This window comes from Osmia lignaria, chromosome 16 (assembly GCF_051020975.1).
Source record: "Osmia lignaria lignaria isolate PbOS001 chromosome 16, iyOsmLign1, whole genome shotgun sequence".
NCBI classification, from domain to species: domain Eukaryota; kingdom Metazoa; phylum Arthropoda; class Insecta; order Hymenoptera; family Megachilidae; genus Osmia; species Osmia lignaria.
The window spans coordinates 2,444,127-2,462,398 of record NC_135047.1 but is presented as its reverse complement, the minus strand read 5'-3'; the positions used below and the strand labels follow the sequence as shown (position 1 = coordinate 2,462,398).

The 18,272-nt window shown below is 37.0% G+C and overlaps 1 protein-coding gene across 5 annotated transcripts; it reads right to left on the bottom strand.

Moving 5' to 3' along the window:
- Window positions 1-8,381: 8,381 nt before the first annotated feature.
- On the bottom strand, window positions 8,382-18,243 carry LOC117601200 (uncharacterized). 5 transcript variants are annotated; one of them, XM_076693013.1, is made up of 9 exons: window positions 17,824-18,243; window positions 17,529-17,576; window positions 15,113-15,489; window positions 13,386-13,502; window positions 13,193-13,317; window positions 12,935-13,106; window positions 12,672-12,850; window positions 12,375-12,575; window positions 8,382-12,284 (listed from the first exon to the last, which is right to left on the bottom strand). In XM_076693013.1, the coding sequence occupies exons 3-9, from the start codon at window positions 15,131-15,133 to the stop codon at window positions 12,047-12,049; spliced, it is 1,053 nt and encodes a 350-aa protein (XP_076549128.1). In that variant the 5' UTR covers window positions 15,134-15,489; window positions 17,529-17,576; window positions 17,824-18,243; the 3' UTR covers window positions 8,382-12,046. The 5 variants fall into 5 exon arrangements, with proteins under 5 accessions (XP_076549128.1, XP_034173560.1, XP_034173561.1 ...); XM_034317669.2 differs by lacking the exons at window positions 17,529-17,576; window positions 17,824-18,243 and adding an exon at window positions 16,741-17,482; XM_034317670.2 differs by lacking the exons at window positions 17,529-17,576; window positions 17,824-18,243 and adding an exon at window positions 17,158-17,482.
- Between the last annotated feature and the right edge of the window lie 29 nt (window positions 18,244-18,272).

Sequence of the window (18,272 nt, the reverse complement as noted above, 5' to 3'; positions counted from 1 at the left end):
AAAATACCGACGTAAGTTAAAACTATAAACGATAAGATTTTGACTCTCTTTATAGAAATAATTATTTGACAAATTTGTATTTTAAAAAACCGCCATGACTTCGAATTCGACTCTGGCGCCATCTATACGAAAACGGCGGAAACTACTCAACAACTTACCAATCCAAAACGGAAATACCAGCGCTACCTTTCGGGAAACAGCGGAAACTACTTGATAATTTACCAACTGCATACATAAATCTGTAGTCACCTGTAACATATAGTACCCAGCAAAGTAGGCTTTCTCAGGGAAAAATGGAATATAATTTTCAATTGTTAAATATTATAAAAGTTATAAATGACATCCTCCTAAAGGATGCCTACTTATAGCTGAGCACCTTATATCTAAGGTCCTCTTTCTCACACTGTCATTGTTTTCAAGAACGCTTCCGGGGAAGCCTATGGACAGACGGAGTCAGGAAAATAATCACCAGTATGAAACAAGCGTCGAAAACTTTACCGACAGACCCTAGAAAAATCCCTAGACGCGAGTTTTCAAATTACGTCCTCATTTCTAAACAGAATGCAAAAAAATTTGAGGGACATGTCCAGGAGGACCTAAAGAATTTATGTATGTCAACCGTCAAGAAAATGGCGGATTGGACTCACCTGCATCAGTTTATTCGTAATATAAACATTTCTGCCAATAGTTTCTCCAAATGGGTACCAGACTACCATTCTTTGGGTCGGATAGAACAAAACGAGCACCCAAGGGATGATGTACAAGTCTCTAGGAAGAAGTAATTTGAAAACTACGATTTCGTTGACTGTTCATTCGCGAAAGACGTCAACAAGGTAAAACAGACCAGAAATTTAGTTACTCGTTTATTCTGTAGGGCGCAGTTCGTTCGTTTGATTAATAAACAATTGTAAAATTAAAAATAATAATTAAATAATTTTTAATATAATAATTAAACAAAATTTTGCAATATACCCACGCGGAAATGTAAAGAAATAAACAATTTAAATAGATATAACAATAATTTGATTCATAAACAATTGTAAAATATAAAATAATAATTAAACAAATATTAACAAATATCAGATAGAAATAGTTAAATTTGCGGAACCGGTAAAGCGGAACGTCATGCTTGATTGCGCGCGCCGCGCGCCGGTACAAGCGCGACCTGGAGAAAGGTCAAATCTAATCAGTCTTATCGCGACCGCCGAAGGATACGGATCGAGCTGTCAAACATATACCGGTACGGGTTGACACTATGGATATTCGTGCATGGATTTATCAGTGTGTTACCACAAGTGTTACTGTGTGTGCCTATGGTGTTTCCTATAGTGTTTCCCATGTTTTGGAATATTTATACGGATATATTAGTGCGATTTATGGTGTAGTCACCCATGTGTTCTGACATTTTTATACAAGTGCATTAGTGTGCCCTGTGGTGTGGTACCCCATGTACCTGCATGTGCTTTATTGTGTTTTATGGTGTGGTTTCCTTTGTGCTTTGGCATATATTTACGGATTTATTAGTAGATTTTATGGAGTGGTACCCTATGTGTTTTGGCATATTTATACGGATTTATTAGTGGGTTTTATGGAGTAATACCCTTTGTGTTTTGGCATATTTATACGGATTTATTAGTAGATTTTATGGATTGGTACCCTATGTGTTTTACTATAATTTTGCAAATATTTTATAGTGTTCTATGGTATTGATCTTCAAGTGTTTTGGGATGTATTTGCATGTGTTTTACCGTGTTTTATGGTGTAGTTATTCCCATATAGTTTTGCATGCATATTTTTGAATTATCCTATGTATTAGCATATTAACTACAACAAATTGAGAGAAAACATATATCCTTCAAGAATCGTGATTTTTATGTTTTCAGATGAGTGCTTTGGCCAGTGGGGATACCGTTTCTTTAACGAGCCAACAGACGAGCTAATAAGATGCGTGGCGAGTGCAGTGGTGCAAGTCAACGATCGGTGAGTCGCATGCTTTAAAGTTCCTCCGGTTCCCATCATGTCGTAGGACGAATGGTCCGTAGCGACACGGGAATTGGTTGTAATTTTTATTTTTTGAGCGAGCATAGTGACTCACGAATATCACTGTATCATTTTATACAATGATAATCGTGCAAATTGCTTTTTTGTGTATTTTATGCCTTAGCTCAGGATAGGGTTTTCTTGTACATATTTACATATATAGATTTCGAGTTTAAAAATGTAGAGAAGTCGGATGACCCTCCGACTTCACAATACATTTTCTTTTTTATATGTACAAGAATTTATTTCGCGATGAGCGGATTTCAATATCAAAGTAATAAGCATGAATACTATTAATTATTATAACTACTTACTTTGATAACGAAATCGCTCTTGAAATTGAAACGTTTTTCCGATTTTACTCGTGAAATTGGCATCAGTTTAGTATATGGGCTGGCCCCCAGAGGGGGTCGGTATTTGCTCTTCAAACATTGTATAAGTTCCCCTTTTGAACTTGCAATTCATTCTGTCACGTTCACGGTTCTCGACCCTAAACACTCATCATTCGCACTTCAGCCTCACATAATCATTTATCCGCCCGCATACTCTTGTGTAGGGAAATATTACCCCGTTAGGATTTTCAAGTTTAAGTAGTGTTGCGAAAAATTTTCAACGCGAGGGTAAATATTACCCCGTTACGATTTTCAAGTTTAAATAGTGTTGCGAAAAATTTTCAACGCGAGAGTAAATATTACCCCGTTAGCATTTTCAAGTTTAAGTAGTGTTGCGAAAAATTTCCGGCGCGAGAGTAAATATGACTATACACTGACTAGTATTCGGTGGGAATCCTTTTGGTTTTTATTTGATAAAATTAGTTACAAGGATTCCGCGGCATAAGACCGTGAACACCAGCTCATGGGAGATAAAACCATGCATTACTAGGCCTTTGCAGGCACAGCCATAGAGTACGGAACATTTAAGTATGTTGCAACCCATACGCTAAGCTGTCTTAAAGTCCTTTTGCCTATACTATGGGCGTCCACCACTCGAACTCGTTGGATGCAACGTGTTCGATGGGTGGGTAGCGCTCTTAGCGAAGGGGTGCACCCTGCCTGGGCCTAGAGCCTTAAACAGGCGGGGTGGGTGGTATGTAGCGTCGGGCGTAAGTCCAGGGGGCCTAAGAACCTCCGTTGCCAGCTGATATTAGCAGTGGACGAATGTTTGAGTCATATTTTCTCAATTTTGTTTTTCAGTATTTGCTCTTCAAGCATAATTTAAAGCTCCCCTTTAGTCATGTTGCTAGATCAGGATTTTCTATTTTAATTAGTGTGGCGAAAAATTTCCAGCGCGAGAGTAACTATGACGATGCACTTACTAGTATTCAGTGGGAATCCTTTTGGTTTTTAAACTCAGTGTTTTATTTAATTAATCAAATTAGTTACAAGGATTCCGCGGCATAAGACCGTGAACACCATCTCTGGGAGATATACCCATGCATTACTAGGCCTTTCAAGGCGCAGTTTAGAATGTGGCGCACATCCATATGTTCCATTTAATAAACTGCAGTCCTTTTGTCTATACTATGGGCGTCCGCCAATCTGACACGTTGGATGCAACGTGTTGGACGGGCGGATAGCGCTCTTAGCGAAGGGGTGCACCCTGTTCTAGGCGGGGTGGGTGGTATGTAGCGTCGGGCGAAAGTCCAGGAGGCCCGAAAACCTCCGTTGCCAGCTGATATTAGAAGTGCACCATTTTTGCGTCATAGTTGCTCTATTTTGCTTTTCAGTATTTGCTCTTCAAGCATTATAGAAAGCTCTTCGATCATACTTCAAATTCATTCTGTCACGTTCACGGTTCTCGACCCTAAACACTCATCATTCGCACTTCAGCCTCATGAACTCTATCACATAATCATTTATCCACCCGCATACCCTTGTGTAGTGAAATATTACCCCGTTAGGATTTTCAAGTTAAAGTAGTGTTGCGAAAAATTTTCAACGCGAGAGTAAATATTACCACGTAAAGATTTTCAAGTTTATGTAGTGTTGCGAAAAATTTTCAATGCGAGAGTAAATATTACCCCATAAGGAGTTTCAAGTTTTAGTAGTGTTGCGAAAAATTTTCAACGCGAGAGTAAATATTAACCAGTTAGAATTTTCAAGTTTAAGTAGTGTTGCGAGAAATTTCCGGCGTGAGAGTAAATATGACTATACACTGACTAGTATTCGGTGGGAATCCTTTTGGTTTTTATTTGATAAAATTAGTTACAAGGATTCCGCGGCATAAGACCGTGAACACCACCTCATGGGAGATAAAACCATGCATTACTAGGCCTTTGCAGGCACAGCCATAGAGTACGGAACATTTAAGTATGTTGCATCCCATACGCTAAGCTGTCTTAAAGTCCTTTTGCCTATACTATGGGCGTCCACCACTCGGACACGTTGGATGCAACGTGTTCGATGGGTGGGTAGCGCTCTTAGCGAAGGGGTGCACCCTGCCTGGGCCTAGAGCCTTAACAGGCGGGGTGGGTGGTATGTAGCGTCGGGCGTAAGTCCAGGGGGCCTAAGAACCTCCGTTGCCAGCTGATATTAGCAGTGGACGAATGTTTGAGTCATATTAGCTCTATTTTGCTTTTCAATATTTGCTCTTCAAGCATAATTTAAAGCTCCCCTTTAGTCATGTTGCTAGATCAGAATTTTCTATTTTAATTAGTGTTGCGAAAAATAACGCGAGAGTAATTATGACGATGCACTTACTAGTATTCGGTGGGAATCCTTTTGGTTTTTAAACTCAATGTTTTATTTAATTAATCAAATTAGTTACAAGGATTCCGCGGCATAAGACCGTGAACACCATCTCATGGGAGATAAAACCATGCATTACTAGGCCTTTCAAGGCGCAGTTTAGAATGTGGCGCACATCCATATGTTCCATTTAATAAACTGCAGTCCTTTTGCCTATACTAGGGGCGTCCGTCAATCTGACACGTTGGATGCAACGTGTTGGACGGGTGGGTAGCGTTCTTAGCGAAGGGGTGCATCCTTTCCTAGGCGGGGTGGGTGGTGTGTAGCGTCGGGCGTACGTCCAGGGGGCCTAAGAACCTCCGTTGCCAGCTGATATTAGAAGTGCACCGTTTTTGCGTCATAGTTGCTCTATTTTGCTTTTCAGTATTTGCTCTTCAAGCATTGTAGAAAGCTTCTCGTTCGTACTTCAAATTCATTCTGTCACGTTCACAGTTCTCGACCCTAAACACTCATCATTTACACTTCAGCATCACGAACTCTATCACATAATCATTTATCCACCCGCATACCCCAGCATAGTGAAATATTACCCCGTTAGATGTTTATGTACTAGTCATGTTTTTAGATCAGGATTTTCTATTTTAATTAGTGTTGCGAAAAATTTCCAACGCGAGAGTAAATATGACAATGCACTGACTAGTATTTGGTGGGAATCCTTTTGGTTTTTAAACTCAATCCAATATTTTATTTCTTCAATCAAATTAGTTACAAGGATTCCGCGGCATAAGACCGTGAAACACCATCTCATGGGAGATAAACCCATGCATTACTAGGCCTTTGCAGGCGCAGCTTTAGAATACGGAACATATGAAAATATGTTACCATATTCTAAACTGTAGTCCTTTTGTCTATACTATGGGCGTCCGTCAATCTGACACCGTTGGATGCAACGTGTTGGACGGGCGGGTAGCGCTCTTAGCGAAGGGGTGCATCCTGTCCTGGCGTTACGACGTCCAGGCGGGGTGGGTGGTATGTAGCGTCGGGCGCAAGTCCAGGGGGCCTAAGAACCTCCGTTGCCAACTGATATTAGCAGTGCACCATGTTTTATGTCATAGTTGCTCAATTTTGCTTTTCTGTATTTGCTCTTCGAGCTTTATATTTTCAAAGTCGAGTCACCTTTGTTAAAAATAAAACCCCCTGGGGGGGCCAGCCCATATACTAAATCGGAGCCGTGAAATTTCGCCGATATTCTTACTTTTAATAAAGTGAGAATATCATCTTTAGTTTTTGCTAATGATACGTTTTAGCTTAGGCATTTCAGCACACATGAAGAAAACTGGTAGGTGAAAATACCTTTGGCCTTGTTCATTTTTATGCCCAAAGCTCATTCGGGTACTTAGATGTACTCGCGTGGGTGGAGGGCGGTGGACAAGGTTTAGTTTTAAGTGTAATACATTTTGGCGACTGACAAAAGTAGTGAACCAATAGTGAACCACGATAGAAGTTCCACATGTGTGTGTGTGGTTAGGATGTGGGATTTGTATCGTTTATTAATAATCTTAACTTACTATAACATTACAAAATACTTATCAAGAATAAATTGACAAATTTTTACATTAGATAATTCAATAGAATACGAAAATGAAATGTGTTACTTTAGCATAATGTTCACTATTATTTGTCAGTCGATTTCAGCAAAAAGGTATGATTTTATTAGAGTGTGAAAGTTGAATTGAACTCGGGTGTCGGAGGCGTCCCGGGACGTTCTCTCTAGGTGTAGGCATTTTTGCACCCGGGTGGTTGTATGAGAACCGTGGAGTGAATTTTTGTGAGAATGATTTTTGCCCTTTTTTAAATATAGCGATAGGCAGGCAGGTAGTTTACTTCTGGTGTGTTTGAGTTTAGTTTATAAGTAGGCAGGGCCAGAGCAAGCTTTCATGTTTCTCTTCGTATTCTCCTCTAATACGTGAGAAGCTTGTATCTGGGGTTGGAAATTAAAAAATCGAGAGGAAAAATGAAAATGCAAATTAATTAGTTGATCAATTAATTAATTTAGCATTCTCTCTTGATTTTTTCAAGGCCAAGCCTTATTAGTTTGTAAGTCGTAGTCGTGGTACTAGACCCGATTACAAAAATGAAGTATTAAAGTGAAAGTGCAGTGAAGTGAAGTGAAGTGAAATTAAAAAGTGTTTTGTGCTTGGACATTTGCAAAAATTGTGCAGGTATGCGGGTAGCGATTCAAGGGATCGTTGCTCGTTTACGTGTTACGTTTTTACAAATGTCTGAGCAAACGTAAAATTTTCGCGAGTGATTTTTGTGAGGCTATTGCCGAAGAAAGAAGAGGCTATATGCTGAAGAGCCCCGGCAAAATTTGCCCAGAAGAGGGGAACTACTAATGTCTCTCCATCTTCGGATGGACAGTCATTCTGTCACTATGCTCGCTAATTTGTTTTTTCATTTTTTGTGTTTTTCCTTGAACGGTATGAATAATACCGTCCAGGACGTATTGAACTCGACATTTTACGAGTTCAATACCCAGCTCGTTGAATGGTCAACTCGCGATTTTATTTCCCCTATTTTTTTTTCATTTATTGCTTTATTGAAATAAATTATTCTTTTCTTATTGATTTGCACATCAATTATATTTCATGTTCTTATTTTAATTATGTTCTATTTATTTAAAACATACTCCGAGATTGTAATGGTAATTATATTTTCTGTTGTCGGCATTTTTCATTTCAATTGTAATCGAAATTATGATGTTAATTATATTTTCTATTTCAGCATTTTATTGTTGAATTATTTTTTAATTGTTACTGAAATTATGATGTTAATTATATTTTCTATTTCAGCATTTTATTGTTGAATTGTTATTTTGTTAATTGTTACAGAAATTATGATGTTAATTATATTTTCTATTTCAGCATTTTATTGTTGAATTATTTTTTAATTGTTACTGAAATTATGATGTTAATTATATTTTCTATTTCAGCATTTTATTGTTGAATTGTTATTTTGTTAATTGTTACAGAAATTATGATGTTAATTATATTTTCTATTTCAGCATTTTATTGTTGAATTGTTATTTTCTCAATTGTTTATGATATTAGGATGTTAATTCTATTTTCTATTCAAGATTGTATTGTTTAAATTTTTATTTTATGTTGTCTGTTTTGAATGGTTTCACGTTATTGTATATCTAATCCTAATAATTATGTTTTCCGTTACAGCATTTTATTGTTAAATTATTATTATTTTCTCAATTGTTTCTGATTTTAGGATGTTAATTTTATTTTCTATTTCAAGATTGTATTGTTAAAATTTTTATTTTATGTTGTATGTTTTGAATGGTTTCACGTTCTTATGATTTTAGGGTGGGTCACTAACGTAGCCACCTCCATGTGGTGTGACCTGGTAATTGATATCGTTTTCTAAAGATAACTTTTAGAAAGCGATATCAAGCTAAGAGCTACAATAAAAAGATTTATATATTTTTGAATTGGGAAACAATAGTTTAAATTCAGAAAAGTATTTTCGGGATTGCAATATTACCATATAGAACGTATAACTATAGTAATTTTATAGTTCCTGAAAAAGGAACTTGTATGATTTCTGATTAATTACAAATGACTAATTACCTCCTTCTTTTCCAAGTCGGTTAAAAATAAAATCAAAAGAAAATCACAAAATATGGAATTTAGAAAGAACGAAGTTGTTTGATACGCAATGGTAGAAAGAAATCAACCCTGGCGAAGATATTTCAAGCAGAGACGTTGTACATTGGAGAGGCCATGACTTTATCCATGACTTTGGTCAGGCGCCAGATCTCGCTCTTGTCTACAGAACACATAATTTTTGCTTTTCATTTGTTAGAAATTCGCCACGTTGACTAACAAATATTTTTCTTATAACAATTTTCGAGAGGAAGTCATTACTGAATGAAAGTAAAAATTTGCATAAATGGAGGGTGGATGGGATGAGGTAGGACGGGTCTCCAAACCATAGCAACCTCCTCGTGGTAAGACCTGGGCAATCGTTATTATTTGATGACTAATTAATAACTGTATCATTATTTCTATGGTACATTTATTAATAATGCAGCAAATAATACGAGAGAAATGGCTGCGAAATTTATCCTTTTTTTTCTATTTAATCTCTGTTATATATTTTTCAGGAACTATGCCTTTCAGATTCTGAAGTGTATCACATTGCAACTACAATTTTACGGAACTCATTTAGGTGTACGCGAAAGGTGACGTAGTATAGCATGCCGTTAGTTGATAGGGTTGATAGCATGCGATAATTGAAGTGGCGCTTAAATCAGTTTCTGTTCGGCCTAATTTTCGATGAAACGTTGACTGTTTTACCGACGCGGAATTCGAAGTTCGGCCTCGACGCTCGCATCAGGAAATTCTATATTCTAATTAAAAAATACAAGTCGCTTTACAATATTTTAAAATCATTGAGAAACTAACTTTCTTTGAAGAAAATCGCATGTATATTTTCAATTTGTCCCCTTAATTTAATATTTCATTAACAATAGAATTCTAAAAAATAAACAGCGACTTAAAGTGTTTTCGAAAGTTATTCTGTCAAGCTTAAAACGAATCATTATTTAATTTTTAAAAGACATTTCGTTTATCATTCCTTTTCTTTCATAATTTTATTTTATTTTCACAGTCACAACCTAAATTCACGTAGCATAAGCATCAAATAAAAAATATGGATCATTCTATAAATATATTGAAATAAAATATAATGATTAAATAAATATAAATATATTTAAATGAAAATTCTAACAATAGGATGAAAGAACGTATATATATGTATAATTTAGAACTGTTTTCTCTCTTTCTCTCACACACACTCTCTTTCTCTACAAATATATATACGTATATATATTTTCGTATTTAAATGGTCAAGCGTTGTGTGTATCGGTGTATATATATATATATATTTAATTATTATAACAGCGATATGTCAATATCCAGCAAACGTTTGAAAACAATAAGTTTATAAAAAATACTTTGTGGATTTTTAACATCATCATAGTTGTACCCCTTTGAATTAATTGAGAACATTAATGATCTTGAAAAGACCAATGGAAATGATCTTGATCACTGGATCAAACTTTGAATCGTGAACGTTTTTCACATCACATTATTGCTCCATTATCACTATACTTTAATTGAATATTTAAAAATAATAACAAACAAGTAAACCAGTAATCGATCATATCGATTGGACTCTTAATGATCAAGTTCTTCAAACGAGTACAGCATATACAAAGAAAGTGATTTTAACAATACAATTACAATTACCTAGTCAGTGTTATTGTTAAAATCATCCTTCTGGATTGAATAACGCTAAAAAGTTGACTGAAATGCTTTTTTTTGTTTTCTTATTTTTTTAATATACTCTTATCTGCGCACTTTATTCTCTACTTTCTAACTATTCCGTTTTAATCTATGATACGGTCGAGTGATTCTAGAAAAATAAATATTTCTATCGTGTGAATCTAAGAAATATGCCTCGATGATTAGAGGAATGAGGTACAAGATTCGCTCGGATTCTTTCTTTTCTCACTCATCGTGCGTGAATCGTACATACCTGTGGTGCACGAAAAAATAACAACGTGTCTATCTAATCTACGACATAGTCGCATAATAATCACCATTGCCAACAGTTTATAAAATCTTCTGAAATCCATTTGCAACAACGTATGCTTACAAATGCATACAAGTGTGTGCGATGTCCAGCGGTATTTTTTGCACACGCAAAATTTTAATTTTAATAATATTATTATTAAAAATGACTTAGAACAAAAATAGCATCATTTTTAATTATTAAATATTATAGAATTTAGTATAGCACTGAACAGTACGAATAACAAAGTAAATATTAATTCAAATTTTCGCGCGTAAGTGCGTGTGAGGCGGGCGGCCACAGACCTATATATAGGGGGCCCCTTCACTGTCTCGTCATTCTTCCCGCGGCCGCCTACGGCACGGGTGGAAGCGTAGGGAAGGGGCCGCCTATGAAGTGAGCCGTGAACCTTTAGCGCTAACAAGATAGTCATACAAATTTTTTACCAAAATCGTCCTAGGCTTAATGTATTAATATATATCTATTTTTCGTGTGCATAAAATGCTTCCATCACACACACTTCAAATATGTTTTAATATGCTTCCTTTTAGATTAACAACTTGCGCTAAACAGCGTGGTTTCGCTACAAAATCCAACAACTGCAATGGACGGTTGCGAACAAACTTAATGGAACGATTCGAGGGAACAACAGCTCTTGATCTTTTCATATTTCTCGTGTTTCATCGATTTTTTTTTTTTAATACTCAAATAATCTATTCACAATTATTAACGATATCAATGGCATACTCCTTTTCAATCTCTCAGGATAGCCATTAAAATTTGGTTTCTCTTTGAATACAAATATTGGCATCAAGCTTTGATTTTAGAAAAGTGATCAAGCGTGTGCTATTATATGATCGAGTTTACAACTACAGCGAATCGATGATTGATAAACAAACACGAGAATAAGCGCTTTCCCTTGAATGCAATGATTTTCTGTACTTCTAACTCTACGTTCCATACATAGTAATGAATCCTCTACGAGTGGACTTTTACACGAGTAAACGAAGAGATCTTTTTGGACAGTTTTTCATAGCTTCGTCGTAAATAACAATATTCATGGTACACCTCTTTTTTTTATAAAAAAAGAATGTCAATTAACGAGAATCCTAGAATCATACGTAAGATTGTCGATGATTGTAACGCACGTTTAAAATTATACCGCGTCAATGAACAATTTGTGAGTTTCTGAAACGCGGACCCTTTTGAACAATTGAATTTCCGCCTTACGCATTCGCTTGAAGCGAAAAGAAAATATGTGTGCCTTGTGCGGTTCCACCTGTGACGTCTGCAATTATTATTAGCAATACAAACGACAGTCTGTCGTTTTTCTTACGCGATTAACAAATATAACTATCGACCCGTAAAAGCAGAAACCACCGTTGTGCTGAGTGCTATAGTCTTGCCAAACAATCTCGCGAATTAGCACAAGCAGATCGAAGCAGTTCACTGAGAGACTCCTGAAAAAGTTTTTGCACATAATTGAACATCGTTTCAAACTGGGAAGCTTAAGTGCATGTTATCAAAGTTCTCCGTCGTTCGATACTTCTCGACGATTCTTTCTTTCACTCATCAAGCAACAGAATCGCAACGAAATACTGACATTACGTCGACGTGATACGACGTTGAAATTATTCAGGTAAAATCGTGAACGAACGGAAGTTCCTCAAGTGCTACGTCGTCGTAGATGGAGTTTCTGATGAGACTGGCAACTGAGGTGTTTGGCGATTGGAAGCTCTCCTTGGCCAACGTTGAGGAGATACCGGTGGTGTTGGCCTCGGTGTATTTGGGGCTGATCCAGCTGTTAAACGCCAATTACTACTAGATAGACCGGATCTACCCACTGATGACAAACTCGTACTGCTACTGCTGCACGCCACAGCCGCGGACAAATCCACCCTTGACACAGCTCTGTAAGTTTCACATGATAGTACTAAAGGTTCAAGGAGAGAATTGATAATTTATTCATGACTTCCTTTACGATACGATAGTCTATGGTACCTAGATGGAGGTGCAGATCCCCCTGTGTAATAATGTAAACCTGCAGGACCGCTTCTTGGTCTCGCAGCCGAAAGTACGCTACTTGATCTCTGCATAGCAGGTGATGGTGGTGCAGACGGTAACATTCGTGGTGTTTGTGGCGGAGTTCTTCCACTGGTTAAGCTGCTAGTACTACCCGTGGATGGCTTTCTTCTTGGACTTCTATAAATACACGAACGAATCGAATAACTTTATCGATTTCATTTCTTCTTCCAAACGAAGCCGTGTTAATCAACGCTGTACAAAACGTTAACATACCTTTTGGATGGTTGCCTGCATAGTCCAGTCGGACAAGGACGGCCCATGGCACATTTTCCCTCGCACACCTCCCGTGCCAATGCCATGGTTTCGTAATTTCTCAAAGTAGTACGACACACTTCTGCATCGGACTCTGCCAGTGCCAAGCTTGGAAATCGCTCCTTCAGCCTACGTCGTTCCTGTGTCAGACAAGATGAATGTTAACCCCGATGCGGGCTGAGATGAAATAGCCACTTATTTAGTTGAAGTATTCATTTCAGTACCTCGTGCAATCGGCTAGATTCGAAATCTTTTAGCTGTTGCTGAAAACCGACGTTTGGATTGGCAATGGAACGACCTACTCTGACCACTTTGAGTGCCTCTTTCCATGAAAGATTGGTGGTACTCATAATATAGGCCACTGCTACTGTCACGCTCCTTGACATACCGGCTAAGCTGAAATCGAATATCATCAATCTCTTTGAGATCCAGATAAAAATGTATTGATTAAAGGAAAATTAATATCATAACATGGCAGGTACCAATGTATCAGAACGTTTCCACCGCGCAGACGAGCTGCGTGAATGAAGTCATTACACAGGGAGAAATACTGAGATAAGTTCTGATCTGGACTGTCCGACGCCAGTATACATAAATAATGCTTATCCTACAAACAATACGTTGAATATTTTATACAATCTATTATTTAACGTTCTACTTTTAAGTTCTACTTACAGAATGCAATCGACGAGCAGTGTCGTGAATTGCCAAAATATGGGTGATCTCGAATCGTTCTAATTGATCAGCATCTTTACTATCATGATAATTCCCGACGTAGAGGCCAGGAAGTACCTACAGATGTGAAATATGAAAGAGATGAATAGTGAAGTTTAATAAGATTTGCAAATTTAATTTTTTCATTGGGACAACTTACGATGGGAGCGCGTCATATTAGGTTGAAACTTTACCTTTGAACTTTGGGTAATTATAGAGCATACCAAAAGTAATAATTATGTAAAGGCATAGCGCGCAACTCTCCGAATCGAGGGAGAAATTTGCATACAAAGTCTAATTAGCTCCGTGAAGTTATTACAGAGAAAGATGGAGCTTAGGAATTATTACCCCTAGAAAATTATCCTCCTAGACAACTATTCGTTTCTATTTTAGAAATATTCATCTCTAATATTTTAATATTTTTTATATAAAAGAAATAAGAGATTTCAAGCATCTCCTTAATCTTTCTGACGTTAAATCAGTGTTCTGAAGGGTGATTTCACTCCCCTCGTTAATTCCATCGCGGATGTATCGCTAATTATTCGAATTACTCGGAGGATTTATTTTCTAAACGCTGCTCAGACTCGTAACAAGAGCGACACTTAAATTCATGTGAAGATGAGTTGATGCTTCCTATCGCAATTAGCGTGAGGAGAAAAGTCGAGCGGTACTTGAGCTACGTGGATGTCGAGGTAGCATTGAAAAAAAAAAATAAAAAGAAAAAAAAAATCGATGGAGCAGCTTTTTGATGCATGTGCTTCACCGTTAATCATTCATCTTTCTGGATGATCACTCGAACCTGTACAACCAGGTGAGACTCGTGGTAATCGCTTAATCGATGCGGCATTCTTAAATGAGGTGTCTTTGGTGGAACGATAGAACAAAGGTACAGCTCTTAACTTTCCATCGGGACCATCGATTGAAATCTCAACGTGCATCGTTGCGATATTATGCATCGTACGATGCCTCTTAAAACTGTATATTAGAGCATTGATTTATTGGAGAATTACAAAAGTTTCCGACAAATGGAACGACTAATTTCATGTTACTCCGTGACAATTCGAAATCAAGTTCATCTAATGGAAAATTAATGGACGTACAGGGTGGTTCAAAATTAAATGATCAAGCTTTTCAAATATAAAAAGGATATACTGAGAAGTAGAAAATGTTAAAAATATCTTTTGAATTTTAATATCTGGGACAGATAAAATTAGCAACCACGACGTAATCTTACAAGCTTAACATATAGTAACTAACAAAACAAGATGTACAAGCACGTGCATCATTAGCTTCTTTAAGGAAGAGTAGACTGAAATTTCTTTTATAATTATAAAATATGTGATAAATGATTTATTTTACAGTGAGATAGTTCGTGAGACATTGAGGTATTTTTATTAATTTTTCTAAACTGTAATAATCAATATTAATATTATCCATAATGAATTTTTTTAAAGCGAGATCCTGTCTCATATTTATTTTTTTTTTTCGTTTTTTGTTTTTGAGGTCTTTTTCACGTGACGCATTTACAATTTCACAAGAATTGAATTTCATTTCCACAGGGACAAAAAATATCAAGTGGAGTGTATATGAACTTGTCACGAAAGGGTTAAACTAGGATAAACATTCCATGCTACTATTCCTTCACTATTTATTCATCTAAAAGAAATTTTTAATTATTCATTTTTTACCTTATTCATACCATTCCCCATGATGCCAGCTTATGATTCCAGAGCCCAGAATCCCTTTAGGCTACGTTGTAGATCCACGATAAAAAAAAGAAGAAACTATCAGTTCAATCGGTTGTCACACTCGAGACGATTCGTCGATCTTTTCTTATCTTTCGTCTCTCGAGCTCGCTCCCCGATGATCTTATTGTTGGACAACAGTTTCTTTTGTAGCCACCGTCGCGTTCCTCCTTCAGCATCATCGTTGAAGATAGATTCTCGAAAAGCTATTACTAGTTCTGATTCACTTGATTACGTCGTCTAATTGAAACCTTCGAAGTCGCGGTGCGTGGGTCTCGTAATAGAGTATCTTCGTGCCAACATGTTTCTTCGATATTCCTCTTAGAAGAAAGAAAAACGTGCAATATTTCCCATCAACACTGACACATTACCTTTATTCTTTCCTCGATTTCACGTTGAACTTCAGATAATTACAAAATACTAATAAAATATATCTGAGGGTACACTATCGCGTAACGAGAAATCTGTTATTCCATCATTTTTATTCTCTACCCGCATTCGCTTATGATTTATGTAGAGAAAAGATAATGAAAAATAAAAAAGAGGACTGTTTGCGCCATAAATCTCATTTACTGGCGAAGATTAAACAGATTGTCACGAAACTCTTTTCAAGTGTGTCATGGCATGTGCGTTTCTATACACTTTTTTTTCCACCGGGACCTATCTATGCAAGCATTTTACTTCAACATCACATTTATTCCACTACGATGCGTTAGAAACGGATCACATTATACAATCGCGGTTTCGTGGAAATCCTTTTTTCTTTTCATCGCGATCAACGGTGAATTCACGAGAAATTAAAAAAGATATAAAAATAAATTATTGACGAAACTTTTTTCCGATCATTCGTGCTGATAACGCGACGACAGAACAAGTGGAACAGAATAGGGAAATACAGGCAAACTCATCAGCGCAACGATCAAGTTATCACTCTGAATGAAAGCCGAGCAATTTGAGGGAAAGCTTTTGTTTCGTTTCAGCTGGAGAGGAACAAACCTATATTTTCTGCCTGATTTTCTCCCGACGATTTAAATGCACCGTGCATATATATACACAGAGAAAGGGTAGCTTCTATAGAAAGAATGAAATGCGGCTAAAGGGTACAATCGTTACTTTGCCCACGGCGATAAATTAAAAAAGTTTTCACGTCTTTGATTTTCTAGCAAGCATTAGTTGGAGTGATGCCAAATAGAAAATCGAAGCTCGTCTCTTGCGTGCATTAATCTTGGCAAAAATCAACGAGATAATAATTCAAGTAACGATCAGGATACAAGTTTTGACAAAATAAACGGGAAGAAACCGAATCGAGCGAGTTTTTCATGTTGCTGACCCAAATGACTACCGTTTAGATTTAAATGTCTTGCAACAAGAGCCATTATTGCTATTACCCTCAATTTTTTATAAATATAATATTAAATAACAATAACGTATTCGTAGAGAAAATTGAATGGTATGAAAATTAATTTCACGAGTCATTCAAGTTATTATTTATTACATATTATAATAATTAATTGAAACATATTAAATAATTTATTCGTGTACTAGAAGTAAATATGCAATTTTGTCGCTACCTTTTTTGTATAAATTGCTTTGTTATACCAATCGATTTAAAAACTCCCTTAATTCGCAAACATACCGATCGCTCTGATTATTATACTTTAACATTTCGTGCGTAACGAAAAGAGGCGCGAGAGTTTCCTTTTTTCCTCCCCTGTCGGTGCGTTAATAAATTTCACAGTTGAATTCGTTCGAACAACACGAGAATACCGCATAAGTCCCGTGGGTGCGGGATCAATTAAAATTGACTACCGGTATTTACTTTAGTCGAACATCTCCGTACAAATTTTATGACTTATGGCTTCGCTGTGAATTGATTGTACGGACTCGCACGGTTATGTATTCGTGTTACTTTAAAGGCTGTTTGTTCGGATCGAATAAAATGTAAATGGAATCGGAGATTGTTGAACAAAACAACTGATTGATCGTACAAGATCCCACTCTACCTGTCAACACTTAACACGTTAAAGGCACCTTTTCTAATTAACACGCTTGTGCACGCGCGAACGATTAATAAGTAGACAGCGATCAAAGTAAAACGGATACACGAACCGCGTAAAAGCACAGGCTCGCTATCCGTATCATTTGATGTGGAACCGAATCGGCAAGAGGGTGCGCCGTATGAAAACTGTCCCGTTGTCTCGGTTGCGAGAAGTATTGCCAGAATCTAGGGGCACTCGTTTCTGGAGGGGGTGGTCGAAAAAAGAGGGGGTAAAATAACAGGGTGGGAAAAGCGTAAGGCGCGTGCACCGGACAGTACAACTCGTTGCATAGCGGAAGATCTATCACAAAAAAGGATTACCATGTTAAATCGTCTATGAAAATGCTCGAAACAGATCGTCTCATTGACCTGAAACAATTATCCATCGATTTTTCAATAATCTCACTGGAAACATCAATGATCGCAGCGTACAGTGTTAGTCGTTTGAAATGACTACTCTAAGTTCAATGTTTCAATAAGAATGAACTAGAACGTGCCAGGTTAATGATTTAAGTGGTGAGTAAATAGCTTGAAAAGTATAATTGCATGAATCAAATGTCTTTGTAAATGTTTTTAAACACTCATGATTGAATCACAAAATGTTTTCAAGATTTACCGTTGAAAGTTGTAGGTTTGTGTAATTTAGATTAAGGGTAATGGTTTATTACGATGGAAGAAATGTGATGAACAGTAATTAGAAAAGGAAACATGAGAAAATAGGTAAGAAAGAGTATCATGTTATCGTCTCTTGAGGATGACTGGTGTTAGCCGGTAGACGGCAGTGTTGAGAATAACACTTTGGCGCAGTCGCCGCTCGATAAAGCCATCCTCTTGCTCTTCTTTCCTGTTTCACTTCTTCGCTAACACCCTCCTTTTCTGTTCCATGTTACACCTATGAACCACGACCCTGCCCCACAAACTGAAAACTTGGTTGACTGAAACTTCGTCGCCAGCTCTTTGTACACATATACTCTTTTTACCTGGGATACGATATCTACGTAACACAGTGCTAGCAACCCTGGACTAGTAAGATCCTTCATTACTAACCTACGTTAACATACGGAC

Excerpts from the sequence above, each read along its gene's own strand:
- LOC117601200 (XM_076693013.1), bottom strand. The coding sequence starts at position 15,133 with ATGGGGAATGGTATGAATAAG. Across the intron at positions 12,851-12,934 it reads AATCTAGCCGATTGCACGAG|GAACGACGTAGGCTGAAGGA; the intron begins GTACTGAAATGA and ends TGTCTGACACAG. Across the intron at positions 12,285-12,374 it reads GGATCTGCACCTCCATCTAG|AGCTGTGTCAAGGGTGGATT; the intron begins GTACCATAGACT and ends TGAAACTTACAG.